The 17,914-nt window shown below is 40.6% G+C and overlaps 1 protein-coding gene across 2 annotated transcripts in view; it reads right to left on the bottom strand.

Moving 5' to 3' along the window:
* HS6ST3 (heparan sulfate 6-O-sulfotransferase 3) overlaps positions 1-17,914 on the bottom strand; it is a 770,680-nt gene that overhangs the window by 113,931 nt on the left and 638,835 nt on the right. The window contains exon 1 of one of the 2 annotated variants that reach the window (XM_089303494.1): positions 10,764-10,872. The exons of the other annotated variant lie outside the window; for it this stretch is intronic. Coding sequence (XP_089159620.1) covers positions 10,764-10,777 — 14 coding nt within the window. The 5' untranslated portion in view covers positions 10,778-10,872. Of the gene's footprint in view, positions 1-10,763; positions 10,873-17,914 lie in introns of those variants that run through there. 2 annotated transcript variants of the gene reach the window in all.

The raw sequence follows: 17,914 nt of genomic DNA on the forward strand, positions 1-17,914 counted from the left end.
CTGTCACTTGATCACTCTCTGTTAACACTGCTGCAGGCATTGCTCATTTTAGTTTTGCATTAACAAATAATCTTATTAAAAAGATGGCCAAGATAACACTGATTGATGGAGAGGAAGCATGCCTGGTTTAAAATACTCATAATTTATAATCAACCGTGCTTTAACAATGTAAAAATGTCATTTAAAATGCTGTGTATATTTAATCTATTTCTGAGGGAGCAATTATTTCTATATGAAATTCTAATGATTTGAATGTAATGTTCATCAAAGCATTCTCCATTTTAATTTCAGTTCCCTCCTCTTTAACAAATAGTTACTTTAATCTATAAGAACTGCATTCTTGAATACTCAATGATTATTAAATGTCAGAGTCTGGATAATGAAGGTGGGACCCATGTAGGAGCAATCATCATGTTAGCACTTCTCAATACTAGAAACCTTTAAACAATCTATTTTAAAACAGTGACCCAGAATAGGCATTAATCCTACATGGTTAAGACACATGCCTTCCATGTCGAGTATATGATACCTGTATCGAGTATATGGCTCTGGTTCCTGACTCCTTCATGTTAATGCAATTCCTCTGATGGAGAGATGGTAGCTTCAGTCATTGGATTCCTGTCACCAGTGTGGGAGACCTGTAATGAGTTCCTGGCTCCTGACACTGACCCAAGAAGAAAGTCTGTGACCAAACAGGGAGAAAGTAATATTTTTTCCTTGCAGTGATAGTGTAGTGTATTTCTTTCACCCAACAATTATTTGTGAGTGCCTCCTGTGCTTCAAGCCCAGGATGTGTTGAAATGGCAGATCTGACCTCTGCTCTCATGGAGTTTATGGTGGAGGCTGTGTTTTTAGATCATGAGTAAATACAGGTTTGCACTTTGCTTCAAGCACAGATAGAAATTCCTGCAAGGTATGAGTCCACCTCAGCAGGTGAGTTGCAGTACCTTACTGTTATTTAGGAAGTTGAAGATAGCTGCTCTGTAGGCAGTGAACTGTAGGAGTTCTGGGTTGAGGCAGGGAGACTCTGAGTCCGTGGCAGCGGTCTGGGTCAAGGCTACAGTGGCAGTACATAAATTTGAGGCATATTCTCAAGAAAGTTGCACTGTGAATAGCTATTGAACGGATGTGGAGGAGAATGAGAGGAAAGCAATCAAATGTCACTCCCGAGTTTCTGGCTTGAACAGGGGGACAGAAAGAACCATCTTCTGTGATTGGGGGAGTAGGACAGAAGTCAGTCCAGAACCTATGTTGTCCCTAGGAGTTTTCCCAGCTCCATACTCACATCGCCTATAACATTTACAAAACCTCATGTGGTTACATATTATCATACACATGTCACTGGTACAGAAATCCCTTTAGCAATTAGGAGTATAAAGATATCTTTAAAACTGAGTAGCATTAAAATTGCTGAAGAATATAAAGAGCACTTAGATATGATTGCTCTTAATATCTAGTTCAACTGGATGAAGACATCATCCAAACTATCAAAAGAAATGCCAGTCCTTAAGGACAGATGGTTCTCAAGTTACCATGGTTCCACTTAAGATGTTTCAACTTTAGGATGTTATGGAAGCAATGTTCTTTCAGTAGCAATTTACTTGATGTTATGAATTTGGATCTTTCCCCTGGATATGGTCTTGGACACAATCTTTGGCTGGTGGGCAATGGCAGCCACATGTCCCATTCAGCTCCACAATCATGAGGGAAACCATCAATATCCCATAGGATGCTGGGTTCCTGAGCTAGTGGCTTAGAGGTAGTAATTGAATTTTCAACTTAGTCATGTTCAAACTTATGATGGGTTTGTTGGGACACAGACCCATCATAAGTTCAGATGCATAAGTGTCTCAAAGGATTAGAGAAAGTGGATAAATAAACACTATCATCATTTAAAGTCTGTATAAAAAAGATTATTTTGCTTTTGGTGTTGGTGGGATACAGAACACAAAGCACACTGGATAGAATAAGCAGCTCATCTGGTAACCAAATGTACTTCTACTGTTGTTTATCTGGTGTTCATTATGTGCGAGGTACTCTACTAGATTCTGAAACATCTATCACAAAATTAATTTTAAAAATGGCTAGAGGATTGACAAATCCCTCAAAATATCACAATACAGAGCAACATGTTGGGCTGCAAGAAGATGACCAAAAGAGAGCCATGGGAAAGAATGTCAAGTTTAGTCTGAAATACAACTTTATTAATTATGTGAAAGAAGATGCTTATTAATGAAATTTCCAGATGATGTTGAACAGGGAATTTCCAAGCCAATGAGTGAAAAGAGATAGAGAAACAATATAATGTGCAAAGATTAATAACAGAAAGAAAGGAATTATACAATGTTTTTGCATCCACATCAAGGCTGAGATGATGCAAGCATACCACCACTTTCGAAGCCAGTTGTGGTTCTGTGCTCAGAGCATCCCTAGGTCAGAGGAGACGTTTCACTTAACACTCCATAGGAGAAATGCCCTCATCCACACTCCCACTTCAACCATGGACACTGCCATTAGACACTGCAAATAGAAACTTCTCTCTCTCTCTCGCTCTCTCTCTCACACACACACACACACACACACACTATTGCCATTATCTCAGTTTTCCCTTGATTAGACAAGGTACAGAGGCTCAGGCCCTGCTCCTCAAGCATGTCCTCTGAATTCTCTCAGAAGTGATTCACAGTTTGGAGGAAGGCACCTACAGCTCATGAAAGATACAAGTTCACAATTTGACAGCTAGCAAACTTCAGGCTCTTCCACTTGCCCTCTTTCCTTCCCATACTACATGGAAGAGGACGGTAATTTCCCTCACCACAACCACTCTGTTTAATGGCTTGGTTGGAAATCTACTGGTAGAAAGTATTTCTGTTAAAAAGACCCAGAAAACCAAACAGTGGTTCTTCCTTGGACATGAGTACTTCTCATGTATCAGAACAGGGAAAAATCATGATGGTGGGCGGTCACTTCATGTGTCAGTTAAGATGTCTGCATCCCACCTCAGAGTGCTGGTTCGTGTCCCAGCTCCTTGGCTACTCATCCAGCTTCCTGATAATGCAAACCCTGTGAGGCAGCAGATAATTGCTCAAGTACTTGGTTGGGTACTTGCCAATTACGTGGGAGATCTGGACTGACTTCCAGGCCACTGGCTTCAGCCTCACCCAGCCCTGGGTTTTGCAGGCATTTGGGGAGCAAGTCAACAGAGGAAAGACTCTCCCCAACTTCTACCCTGTCTTTTCTATCCTGTCTTTCAAATAAAAAATGAAGAAACAATAAAAATAAATAAAATCATAATCCTGAAGAGGTACCATATTCACCGGGATCCCAGATAATTTTTAACACTTGAGCCTGTTAAAATATGGAAATGGCAACTAAAAAGGAAGCAGACGACAATCTTATGATTCTGAAAGAACCTCACTATTGTATTTGCATTTTGAACAGTGCAAATCTAAAAAATTATTCAAGTAGTGGGTGAGTAGAACATAATTCACAGAAGACAATATTAAATGTTAGACAAAAGAACAGTTTAATATTCAGGACATTCAATGAATTATGTTTACTCTAGGATCTCTTTGTTTCAGGTATATTTTAGGAAGTCAGAATGATACCATGGAAAGCATACTAACCTAAAGGGCCCTGATATTGAAGTTTAGATATATGACAAAAGTTAGGTAAATGAATACAGTATTTGGCTCTTCTGCTCATTCAGTAAATATTTATTGAGTGCGAAATGGAATTTATCTCACCTCTGAACTTACATGATAATAAAGGTTTACTTTACTCATCTAATTTGTGTTTTCAGTTTTTACATATTTGTTCTATGCACACTATTTCACTCATTTCTCCTATAAGTTTTTATCAAGTGGGCACTTTTTGCTAAGCAGTAATGGTAGGCGGCTTTCATGATTTCATTTGTATAACATAGTCACAAAAAAAAAGCAATCTATAGTCACATAAAGTGGATCAGTGTTTGCCTGGATGAGCGTGAGAGGGCAGAGAAGCAGCAGAAGTTACAAAAGGGTCCAAGGACACTTTTGGGGTTGATGGTTATGTTCACTATCTTGATTTTGGTTGTGGTTTCATGGTGGACATATATGTTAAAATTCATCAAATTGGGCTAGTGCCGTGGCTCACTTGGTTAATCCTCCGCCTGTGGCACCAGCATGCCATATGGGCGCCGGGTTCTAGTCCCAGTTGCTCCTCTTCCAATCCAACTCTCTGCTGTGGCCCAGGAGGGCAGTGGAGGATGGCCCAAGTGCTTGGGCCCCTGCACCCGCATGGGAGACCAGGAAGAAGCACCTGGCTCCTGGTTTCGGATCAATGCAGTGCCGGCCATAGCGGCCATTTTGGGGGTGAACCAACGGAAGGAAGATCTTTCTCTCTCTCTCTCTCTCTCTCTCTCTAACTCTACCTGTAAAATAAATAATTCATCAAATTGTGCACTTAATTAATTGATTATAGTTTAGAAAGGGTACAGAAGCCGGCGCCGCGGCTTAATAGGCTAATCCTCTGCCTGCAGCGCCAGCACACTAGGTTCTAGTCCCAGTTGGGGCGCCAGATTCTGTCCCAGTTGCCCCTCTTCCAGGCCAGCTCTCTGCTGTGGCCCGGGAAGGCAGTGGAGGATGGCCCAAGTCCTTGGGCCCAACACCCATATGGGAGACCAGGATAAGCACCTGCCTCCTGGCTTTGGATCAGCGCGGTGCACCAGCCGCAGTGCACGGGCCGCAGCGGCCATTGGAGGGTGAACCAACAGGAAAGGAAGACCTTTCTCTCTGTCTCTCTCTCTCACTGTCCACTCTGCCTGTCAAAAAATAAATAAATTAAAAAAATAAAGAAAGGGTAGAGAAGAAGGGAGAGAGGGTTAGATTTGGATACCCAAAATCAGTTAGAGGGAAGCAGTAAGTTTCAGTGTTCTACAGCACAGAAGGGTGACTACAGTTGAAAACAACTCACTGTTGAATGTTCTGAACACACAGAGAAATAATGAGCTAGAAATACTTATTGCCCTGATTTGATCATTACATACTGCACACATATATTGAATTATCAAACTGTACCCCCAAATACGTACAATTGTTATGTCAATGACATGGAGAAATAAAATAAGAAAATTGTGCAATGTAATATATGTATAATTGTATGTCATTTAGACCTTAAGCAAGTCATTCAAAAAGTTACAGACAGAACCAAAGAGTTCCTAGATTCCCTCAGACCATTTCCCTACCTACTCCCACATGTGTAATCACAAAGTTGATATGAATATGCTCAGAACATTTTTAACTTTCTCTAATTTTTGTGGCCATATACTACGTTTTGTGCGTTAAGTGTTCACAAGTGCTAATGTGATGTGTGTATTACTTTTTATTGGCTTCAGTCTCTCTGGAGTGCAGTGATGGACAGATGAAGCTTGAGAGAGCCTGCTGGGAAGAGGTCATTCTGAGTCCAAGAGGGAAATAAACAACAGAAAGAATGCTTTTTCAAAACAGAATAAAGAGACTAAGAAACAAAACAAAACGGAAAAAAAAAAGAAACAAAAAGAAGGTAGAAAAGATATGAAGAAGTTGGAAGACAGGAGGCTGAAAGGAAGCATGCAAAGAAAAAATTTTACAATGGAACATCAAAAGGGTTCTATAATCATAAAATAGGAATTAAAGGAATTTAAGATGAGACCATTAAAAAGATCTGTAAGAGCCTGCAGAAAATGAAAGTAGGATAAAAGAGAAATGTCATGTAAAATGCCTTATATAACAAACTGCTGGCTAAACCAAGATCATGTTGAGGGGTAGAAAGAAAGAATGAACCTGCCAGCAGGGTGGGGGGAGTTACCCACAGCCAGGCTGTGAGCACACCACAGTAATTAGCCAGTAAGCCCAAGCTGGAAGGTTCAGAGGAGCTGCAGAGAGTTTATAGGTGCCAATAAAAAGTGGATTGTGAGAAGGCAAGAGAAGCAACTCTTATTGAAAGTATTATCAGTTAGAATGAGGTTCAGCTATAAGCACCAAAAAACTCAAACTAACAGTAGCTCAACAAAATGTGCCTTTGTTTCACTTTATGAAATCTAAGCCTAGACAGTGCAGGGCTGGAAACCCCATGTCCAGCAGCTATGCTCACGATCCACCATCCCTACGGTGACTTCCATCACAACCCAAGGGTGTCTGCAGGAAACAGTATGGAGAGCACAGCGTAGAGGAAGGAACAAAGGAGAGAGAGTAAAGGGTATACTCCCACTGCTTCCAGAAGGTCTGCTTTCCTTTCATTGACCAAAATTGTATGTTAGAGCCATACACAGCCAGAGTGAAGGCTGGGACGTGTGACTGTTCACCAACTAAACACTGAGATTCTACCAGTAAGAGAGAAGAGGAGACCAGGGACACTGGGTACACAGAAAGAAGTCTCTGCCTCAAACTCAGTAAAGCTGAGCACGTTAGTCCACATAACCCTGATAGAAATACTGCAAGATGGACTTATTTTTCTCATTTGAGAGGTGATGAAAATTAGGTTCTAAGAGTTCAAGTAAACTATGAAACATTGCAGTAGGATTAAAATTAAGATCTGTCTGGATTCAGAGCACATGTTCTTTTCACTGGTAAACATGGGGAATTAAAGAATCATAATTCTGGGCAGAAATTTCTTGCAAAAAGCATAAATATGAATGCCAAAGGGAAGCAAGAGACCTGGGTAGAACAATTTTGAATTTTACAGATGTAAAAAGAACTGAACAGTGAATTGACTGTTTTTTTTGTTGTTGTTGTTTTGGTTTTTTTGACAGGCAGAGTTAGACAGTGAGAGAGAGACAGAGAGAAAGGTCTTCTTTTTCCATTGTTCACCCCCGAAGTGGCTGCTATGGCCAGCACGTTGCGGCTGGCGCATTGCGCTGATCCGAAGCCAGGAGCCAGGTGCTTCCTCCTGGTCTCCCATGTGGGTGCAGGGCCCAAGCACCTGGGCCATCCTCCACTGCACTCCCAGGCCACAGCAGAGGGCTGGACTGGAAGAGGAGTAACCGGGACAGAATCCAATGCCCCGACCGGGACTAGAACCCAGGGTGCCGGCACCGCAGGCGGAGGATTAGCCTAGTGAGCCACGGTGCTGGCTGAATTGACAGTTTTGTGAGGCTGTTTTCCTAGTAAGAAATGGAGCATGTTTGGCTTTTGCTAATGAAATGGTTGGGTCTTTAACACATGTATCATATAGGTCCTCAATCTTTTATTTAAAGGCCAAAGATGAAATTTCTGAAAGCCATTTTTCCCCCAAAATAATTTATTGAAACAGAATGGATTTAAATTTAGGTGTGACTCTTCATTACATTATTGGCTTTGGCTTTTCACAAGTTTGGCTGCAATGTTAGTGAGCTTGACTACAGAGATCACTACACAGTTCCTGGTCACCAGGTAAGACTCGGCACATGCACAATACTATCTTCAAAAGTCTAGAATGTTTTGCTGAAGAAATACAGCTGGCCCTATATATTCAGATGAGGTAACATACTTTACAGAATCATCTTTCTATGACTGAAACTCAAATAAGATAATATCTATTAAAGTGTCTGGGGATGTCTAGAGAAGCTCAGGAATATATGATATATATTATAATTGTTGATGTTATTATTATTATTATTATTAACAGCCCATGGCCAGATTGGCTTATTCACTGTTAGTTCAGTAGGTTAGTTATGTTTTCTTCCACAAAAAGAATGTGTCTATAAATGTACATTGAATATAAATTTCTTAAACATTATTATTATTAGATAAATATTGTGATTTATGCAAACATTCTAATTAGCTTGGTTCAATTGAGTTGTAGAAAAACCTTCCTTAGAGACCACACTTTTTGTGTGATAAATCTCTGAAGATTCCTGACTGGAACACAAATTACCCACTCACCAGAGCAGAGGCAAATACGAAGCTGTTAAGTGGATAAAGATATAAAAATGCTACATCTTATTACAAAAGAATATGATTCATCCTCTCAGATTCAGGTAACATGCGCCATCAAAAACACACAAACGCACTGCTGCTCCATAACTAGAGCAATTACTTTTAGCCTTGGTACATAGACAAAACAAGAGAGGGATTTTAGGACGCCTGTGTCCCAAGTTGGAGTGCCTGGGCTCAAAGCCGGGCTCTAGTTCCCGGCTCCGGGCTCCTGGCTTCAGTTTCCTGCTAATACACACCTTGGGAGGCTGCAGTGATGACAACAATATGGGTCCCAGTCATCCATGTGGGAGATTTGGGATGAGTTCCTGGCTCCCAGCTTCAGCCTGGCCCAACCCCAGTAATTGTGGGCATTGGAGGAGGGGACTGGTAGATGCAAGTGCTCATCCTCTGTTCTTTCATCTCTCTTCTCTCCAATAAATAAATAAATACAATTTAAAAATTAATTTAACACTTTGCTGTAGAGTCTGCTTGTTAATTCACGGTTTCTAGGTCTCCACTATCTACTCCTCATGTGGCTTTAGAGATTACCCGATTTTTCTTCAGTTCCTGCAGTGTTTGGTATTACACAGTACTACACTGAGTGTTGTGATGATATGCCATGAACAGAGGACAGAACGATGTGCTGACGTGAGCTGCTGCTGTAACAACACCCTTAACCTTACGATGGGAATGACGGAAAACACTATCTCCTTACTGAGCCGCAAACTTCAGAATACAGGAAGGCACACCTGTGGTACCGTCTTAGGTGCCAGAGACCTGTCAGGATACGACAATTATACACTAAAGAAATTATTTACCTCCATCTAGGCAACTGCCTTTCTCAGGATGTGTTGGGTCCATTTCAACATGAGGAAAAAGCAGAGGCTGGCGGAGCTGGTGGAACAGCAATACGACAGGCTACCGGCAGCATGATCAGCAATGACAACCACACCTAGCCAGTTTTGCTAGCTCACTTAAAAGTACCTTAGAACACAGAAGACAACCAGCACACCATCAGAAAGCTCTCTTTCTTTTTGTATGTTTTCTTCCTAACTCCATTAACCTCAAAAGCCGAACAAAGCTACTACCATACACAAGGATGGTAGAAGAATGACCACGTATCTCTCAGGCTCGCCTCCCTCCTGGAGCGCTTTTAGAGCATATTGGACCCACAGAACCTGAGGGGGATGTGTGTCTCTTTTTTCTGTACTTTATGGTCACCTGCTCTATCCCAGTTGCCATGAGTTATACACAAAGGAAGAGCCTTGGCCTTTTTTGGACTCACAATCTATTTTTGTGAGACATAAGCACATGAAAGAAACAAACTCTATGGAAGGCAGAACAGTGGGGTCAGAGGCATTTAAAGGGGTGGAGATTATTTGCGATTCACTTAGCACTGCTGTCAGTGTCCAGGGAACCAAAAGAGGAAGGCAGGAGGGATGAGGGGTGGGAAAAACCAGCAAGTCAGACCCAGTGCTTCCACATCCAAACCCCAAAGATAAAACCCCAATTTTTTAGCGCATTGTCAGAAAGGGCATGATAGCACCCCCTGCAGCTGAGAGACAGAGAGAGAGAGAGAGAGAGAGAGAGAGAGAGAGAGAGAACGCCAGAGAGTGAGCTGCCTGTGATGGTGTGAGCTCAGCAAACAAGAGAGGAAATGAAGAGGAAGGGAGATGAGCACACGATGAAGAAGGGCTTCCAAGGGTGCAGGCAGCCTCGCTCTGGGTTTAGCTCAAAGAACCTCCAGGGCGACTCAGTAGAAGGTAGATTCACAGTTATAGGTAATGGCACAGGTGCTAAATTATTTAACAGTATTTTCTTTAGTCCTGCAAGCAAGAGCACCATAAACTCGCAGAAAACTGATTCACCGAAAAAGCTGACTGCAGATCACATAATGTAAAACAGTAATTATGCTGGCAATTACTCATTTTAAAGTCTAAGCAAGCTGGCTTTAATAAACCACAAACCACATATCACCAATACTCTCCTTTTTATTACAATAAAATAGCACTTTCAAGCTTGTAATTGCTTTATAGACCTAGAAATAGAATGTTCATGAGATTATTTCCACAGGGTTCAAATATTTATGAAAATATTAATAATTTTAGAAGTCAAAATACAAACATTACCAAAAAAACGATGTAATAAAATAGGTCTTCCTGGTTTCCTTTTTTTCTGTTGTCTTTAAACCAAGAACAAATGACAGTTTTACATTTTCTGGATCCTTGATATAGGAGCTTCTTAGTTGCCACTTCAAAGAAGAGATTTTACAAAGAAAATTGTATGATATATGCCTAGGCGATTCCTAAAGGAGCACACTTCTTAATAAGATACGTGTTACTAAAACTTTGTACTAAAAAGCATCACTATTAAAGAAAGATGCTATGGCTGGGAGCAGAAAAGGAGGTAACAGGTGAAAGAGAAAAGAGGGACAAAGCTGAGGAAAACAATGGAAAATCTGTCACTGGCTAACGTGGGCATTTGTTCATCCATTCTTTCAACCTTTCCTTTTCTCATTTAACACATTTTAAATACAGTCTTCTTCATGTCCAGCATTATGTTTGGAAGTGATATTGGTCATCATTCAATCATTTTCAAATTACATCTCTTATGACATATTTCACTATATAAAACAGATTAAAGAGGTCATTTTTAATGCTGCTGGATGTAGGTCATTACTTCAAGTTTATAATCGTTATTGTATATAGACATTCACCTCTATTGCATAATCAGTCAGCTCTTTTTATGAACCCCCAAATTTGATATTGGTGGATATAGAAGTCAGCATCTATTCTGTTTTTTGCCCTTTCCTTTTTTTCCATCCTATAGAAAAAACACCTCGATACGTACCCAAAACGAGTCATGGTTGGTCACAATTCCTTAACAGCAGGATAGCATGCCTTGTAATCTCAGGATGTTCTTCAATTAAAAAGAGATGGAAGGAAAGCTTTGATCTGAGCTCTGCACAAAAATGATTTAACCTGGCATTTATTTATAGATTTAATAGGTCACTGCTAGAAATGGGATGGTGAGAAACTGCTCGCTACCTTCATGGAATTCAAACCTGATGGAGGAGATAGACCTTAAACAAAACTAGTTACACAGAGGATGATTTAATAATCTTTGCAAGAAGGGCACACAAATCTGTTGCTGGTACGCTGTGTAGACCAGGGCATTTGAGAAATCTCTGGGACTAAGGGACTGACTGTGTGTGGATGGTTGGAAGACAGCGAGGTATCAAGAACTATTAAGTGGAGGCAGAGACAGGTATGGGCAGGTATGTTACTATTATCTTGTTTTTAAGGCAGGGAGAGTCAAACGTGGTGATTTACAACTCTTTAAGACTTGGAATGACACACCTCTGTGTACATTTGTTAGCTTTTTAATATATAGCCAAATGATATATTAAAAAATGAATTGTGCTCCACCTGCATGTGGGAAATGCTGCATTGCCAGGCTATGGGGCCTCAGGCTACTTTTCTTGAATGATCTTGGTGTGAGGATTAAGTGCCATTCTTGATGTGAAAACATGCTGTATGTGGTAGCAGGAAGAAAACTGGACAAAGCATAATCCTGCAGCGCTGAACATTTACTCGAGAGCAGACACCTTCGCTCTTCCCAGAACCTGCTCCCTCTGGGAGCATAGCCCAGGGTGGGGAATCTTTTTTTCTGCCGTTTGGATATTTATAACTTCATTCGCGGGCCATACAAAACTATCAACTTAAAAATTGGCCTGTTACAGATTTCTCAAGTTTCAAGTTGTGTCTGCAGTTTCCTTGGCAGGACCAGACCAAATGATGTCATGGGCCTTTTATGGTCCACGGACTGGTCATTCCCAGCCCCTGATTACTCCGCCAATTCTGTAAGGGCCAATGTGCTACGCATTTGCCTACCTAATGGAGAGTCCACTGCAATACAGTGGAGCAGATTTACTTTACAAATAGACCGCGGAATCCTATGATCTGCCATAGAAGTGTTCCACGGATAGAACAGCACTTTCTTTCTATTTCTTGACTGCAACCTTTTCAGATTTATAGGTTCTAAGCCTTAGTGGTGTACACAGCCCACAAATTACTCCTGGAGGTTCCCTGACACCCCAGACACAAAAAGGCAGGTGTTCTCCTACGGCCCAGTTTCTACGTAATTTTTATTCTGAGCTCCACATTTCACACTTCTCATTTGCTGCTGGACAGGGACGTCAGTCTCCCCAGATGACAGAAAGGGACACCAGATATTCTTCAGTACATCTGGTGCTCATACAAAGTTTCCTCCCTTGTGAACGCTTGCTCTAACACTTGGCCTGCTTACATACACTAATGGAGGAATCAAGAGCATTTGTTACCTTTGCCTAGAATTTTCTTTTCACTCTATTTTACTGTTTGCTACATTTTAAAAATCTGGAAACTACCTCATGCTCCATCTGAAACAAGAAAAGAAATAGTATAGGTAGAGACAGTTGTATATTTAGAGAGATAGATAGCTACAGAAATAGCAGGCTGATATATAGGTAGTTGGATAGATATATAGATAGGTAGTAGATAGGTAGGTACATAGATAGATACCCTTCCCTTGACTAATGACAGCTTGGGTTTAGTGTCTTGGTCTTTTAAATGTTTAATTTTCCTCTTCCTAGGCAAAAATTACTGTTGTTTTAACTTAAATAATCAATTTATCAATTTTTCCTTTATTTATTTTAGATTTCTCCATATTCCTATACCAAGGCACTTCAAAATGAATTTGAACAATAATATGCAAATGTAAGCCTAACATGATTCAACATTTTTATATTCATGAATTATCCACGAACTTTTTGAGGTACTACTGTGCATATCTCGGCACCATTCTGGATTTTTGTTTGTTTGGTTTTGTTATTCCATATAGCATTTTATGAGTACTCTACAGGTTCTTTATTAATCCTTCCATTAACAGATGGCCAGCCTGTTTTCAAAACAATCTTGAATGTCTCTGCTTCTAGTTCTCTATCGACATACATGCGCAAGTACTTTTGTAGGCTATGTCACTAGTACTCGTGGCAAGGGAATGAGGAATGCCTGCTTTCAACTTCAGTGCACCATACCAAAATAATCTCTAAAGTGGTGATATCAATCAAAATTCTGTCCAGTGGTGACTGAATATTTTTGTGGTTTCACAATCTTCCTGGCCCTTGTCATTCTCAAACTCCAGTTTTGCATGCCTGATAAGGTGAAATGGCACTGCTTTACTTTATGCACCTTTAATTGATCATGAGTATGGCACAGCCTCTTCCCACCTGTCTACCAATGGATGGGCTTCCTCCTTGATGATTAGCCTACTCTTGTCTTTACCCATTTCTCAGTTACACTTTGTGCATTTTCTTGGTGATGGGTAGGAGTTATCTACAGAACATTAATCTTTTGTCGTAATGTATACTACAAGTGTCATTTTCTAGATTGTCCTTTTACTTTGCAGGAGATATATCTTAGACAGATAACATACTTAAATTTAATAGACTTAAATTTATCTATCTTCTGAGGTTTGTAAGTATTTTTTACCTTAAGAAATCTCTCTCTGAGTTCATAAAACACAAAATATTCTTTCTAAAAGTATTGAAGTTTTTCATTTTCCTATTTTGTTCTTTAACCCACATGGAAGCTATTTTGTTCATAGTGTAAGGTCAGGGCCTAATTTTATCCTTGTGAATAACCAATTATTCCAGCATCTTTTATTGAGTGTCCCATTTTCCCACACTGGTTTAAAAGCTAACCCTTTATTCCCAAGTCTCCAGAATTGTGAAAGAGGTGACTAGGCACTTTGTTCTCTTCCAGTAATTATTTATTTTTCATCATCAGGTCTTATGAAATATTTCCTTTAACTTCAATGTTTATTAACTTCAAAAAGTAAATATGAATAAAAATAGAAAATTTAATCATTTTTACTCTAAAGGTAGAGACCTTTTCATTTTTCTTTTGAGACTATTTTTTTTAAAAAGGGCTTTCAGTAAAACCATGGCTGGGTGCTTCCACTAAAGCATCACTCAAAGCAAATTACTTTTACAAAACAGTCACAAAATTGTTGAATGAATATGCTTTGGAAATATATTTTATTTAAAACCTTGGGTAAATTATTCGGTAGCATAATTTCCCTTGATATAAAATAAAATTCAAGTATGGGAGGTGTTCGGGATCTATTCTTGGAGAGGAGTTTAAAACAGGCTTTAATGCATCTTTTGGAGCCATTAAGGCTTGCCAGGTAAATAATGTGTGTTTTAAACATCCTTGAATCTATATTTACAGTCATATGATAAATGCTAATGGCTCCAAAGAGAAACCTTAAGACCTAATGGATATTGGAAACAGCTCCTCAATATGTATTTATGCAAGGGATCCAAAGAGACTCAAAGGCAGTTTAGTTCTATTTAATCAATGGCAATCAATAGTTTTGAAAGATGAGGAATATTTAGAGTCCATATTTAAAACTCCTGGAACAAGCAGTCCTGCAAGCTTATGGTTATGTGCTTCTTTGCAGCTTGGGACAGATGTGGAATTCTGAAAACATCCCATTACCACCACACCGAAAAAAGGCCAAAAGAATTTAGCACAGAAAAAAGATGACATTTCCCCATGGTGGAGCTGGGGTGCCCAGCAAGGACAGCTGGTACATCCTTTTTACATCCTCAAATGGATTTTCATTTTGTACTACTCAGTAGGAGTCATTTTGAAGACAATTTCTTCTGAAAATAAGCTCTGAAGCTTAGCTCCACTGTTTTTAAAAACCCCATTGGATTCAGTTTATGCAGGCCTTGGTTTCTATTTCTGTTCCTTTCTCCCCTTAGAATCACTTACATTTTCATTGTATTGTTTGAATGAAAGAGTCCAATCACACCTACTGAGACCTTTAACTGCCCTCTGTGTGTATGTGTTTGTGTGTGCCTGTGGGTGAGTGTGTTGGAAGGGGAGGTGTCAGGATTTGGCAGGAGTGGGAGTAGCAGATAGGCACAGAACCAGAATTTGCATCAAACTCTTGGAAAGCTTTTTTTTTGGCTAAAGAGACTCAGGAAAGTGTAGGAGAATTTTGCAAACCCATCAACATATCAAATGGAGTCAGCTTGACTGATCTGGAAGTTAAGCCAACTCTTCTTACTTTGGAAACAATGTTGTTTGAGAATAGCATTAAAGTAAGGTCCTGGCACTTAGTTCATTTCCCTGCTCTTCAGAGACATAACACCACCTCTCAACCCCAACCCTGGACTAATAGATAACCTATGCTTTTACTCTGATGAGCCTTGTATGTCATTGAGTTCAGCACATGGAATTCCAATCTAACAGAGGCTATCGCCATGAAACTCAAAATTCCATAGCTCCCAGTTATCAACTGATGTCTAGTGCATCTATTTCCTTCTGTATTGGTGTTCCAAGTTCTTACAAGCCCGTCACATCAGCAAGGATCTAGAGAGATACTGCTGTAAGAAGAGAAGATTTTGTATCTCTTAAATTAGTGTTCATGTCTTAAACCCTTTTAATTCTCTGTGCCACTCACCTTGGTTCGATTCAGCCATGTTGCACAAATCTAGGCAGCCTTAGTATAATCCCCAGATCATAGGTCATTGACTGAGTCAAGGAAAATCAGGACTGGTTCACACAACAGATAAGAAATGAAATTAGACCGCTCTTGGCTTAATGTATCATTGGACAAATGTACCATATTAGAAAAAGGCATCTGTTAGCCCTGAAGACTGGAGTTGAACAGAATAAATATATTTTGTATTCTACTGGGGCAGAGAATGACAATATGAAATTCTAACTTCACAGATGGAATACTAACTGATCTACTCAATCTATTGTAATTACATTCAATGTCATTCTTTATATGGAACATATTGGAGATTAGAAAATATTTCAGGTTGATCACAATCTGGATTAAAAATCACAATAAAGGAACATAAATCATCATAGACCTACAAAGAATAACTCACTCATACAGAGAATGTGATGCAAATATACTGGGGAACACATGGAAGTCTGGAATGAGACACGCAATGACATAAATAGAAAGTATGTGGGAAGCAGCCCCTGAAAAAGCCCTATGGATATGCAGGTGCTTAATTGATGCTTTAGATGGTGGCTTAATAAGGAGACATTCTTAGAAGCTAGGATAAAAAAATATATGTATGCAAAACGGAAACTAGGAGGTTCATAGAAGGACACGAAGGAACAAAGACAAAGGGAAGAGGGATAGGCAAGGATGAGAACCATCTTGTCATGATCACTCATAGTCTGCTTTTTTGCACAGAGAATTACTCAATAAACAGCTTTTTCCCTCATAAAATTATTCATCTAGACGTTAAACTATTATTTTTGTTCTTATTATTTTACTACTATAATATTACCTTAATAATAAATTATGCATATATTTTGGAGGTTATGCATTATGCATCCTTAGAGTGCCTACTTCATTTATTTTCAGTGCATAATGATGTGACTGTGGGGGAACATGGCGGGCCAGGGCTCTCAGAAACTGGGAGATTGGATTACTCTGCCTGGACAGATTAGGGTGTCATAGCTTGAGGTGTGGCCAATCAGGGAGAAGACAGATCAAGCTAAAGCTCCTGACCACAGCAGGTGAAAGGCTATAAAAGTTTGAAAGCTGAGTGAGGAATGCATGTTGCACACCTCACTTTGGAGTAGTCAGGTCACACACAAGTGCAGGGTCAACTGTAAGACAGACTTAGGGCTATAGGCAATTTTTTGTTTGGGAAGACTAGTGAAGTATGGACTCAGCAGCAATCGTGGCAGCAATGTGCTCCTGGGATAACCAGCATGAGTCATCCGAGTTCAACTGGCTAAGTCCACTGTGAGATGGCTCTCTTTCCTCCTGAAAAAACAGGGGCAGTTAATGTAGGCCAGGATTCTCAGGGCAGGACTGGATACACCTTGCAGCCAGCATCCTCCAGGATGCTGTCACCACTCCTGGCTGAGATTTCTCTGTACACAGATAACATCCTGGTTGAGCATAACCTACGACATGAGAATACTATGCCTCCTCGGTTGCCTCTCACCTTGGATTGGGGAGAGGTAGCTATCTGGGAGGCAGTGTCTGCTGGGGAAGTAGAAGTGGGGACTAGAAACTATGAACAGAGGGTATACTGTAGTGAGATCAGACTACTTCTCTTCAGGGCAAGCAATGGCTACATGTAGGGACTATGCCTGAAACTTAGCTTAGTAGGTATTCAACGAATGCCTGGCACTCAGTAGAAATGCAATAAATAACTGAAAGAGGGAGTTATCTGCCCTACGTGCGCATTCACTTGCAGAGAGAATCTCCACTGTGACTCACGTTTGCCTGAGAAACAACAAGGACTGACATAAGCCGGCTTTGTCACTATAGTTCCTAGGATCTGACGCTGCTAGCCCTGAGTGGTCTATGCTCAGGAAGTCCCACTGGTGGGTAGGTTTCGGGGGTGACTCTGAGCCAGCTGGCTTCAGGCAGAGCCCTGCTGAGTCAGACCCCCAGATAAATGTGGCCAGAACAGCCTGAGACCTGCATTACATTTTCATTTCTAAATTTATTTTTAGATGGCATTGCTTACTTCACCCTAGTCCTTTGGCTGTCTTTTTGGCTGTTGTGTACTTAGCTGGCTAATTATATCTAGTGGGACAATTAGAGTAATAGTCACTGCAATAGTAATACAACCAAATGACTATTTAACTGTGTAGAACCTTTTCATTGACCTCACCCACCTTTCTCTCATGTGACTGAGAGGCAGTGCAGAGCACCAGTTAAGGACATGTACTGTGGGGCCGGCACTGTTAATGCCCTCGCCTTAAGTGCCAGCACCCCATATGGGCGCCAGTTCGAGACCCAGCTGCTCTACTTCCCATCCAGCTCTCTGCTATGGTCTGGGAAAACAGTAGATGGACCAGGTCCTTGGGCCCCTGCACCCGTGTGGGAGACCTGGAAGAAGCTCCTGGCTCCTGGCTTTGGATCAGTGCAGCTCCAGCTATTGTGGCCAATTGGGGAGTGAA

The sequence above is a fragment of the Oryctolagus cuniculus genome, chromosome 9, assembly GCF_051225735.1.
Source record: "Oryctolagus cuniculus isolate XC-2025 breed Fujian yellow rabbit chromosome 9, ASM5122573v1, whole genome shotgun sequence".
Lineage (NCBI taxonomy): Eukaryota > Metazoa > Chordata > Mammalia > Lagomorpha > Leporidae > Oryctolagus > Oryctolagus cuniculus.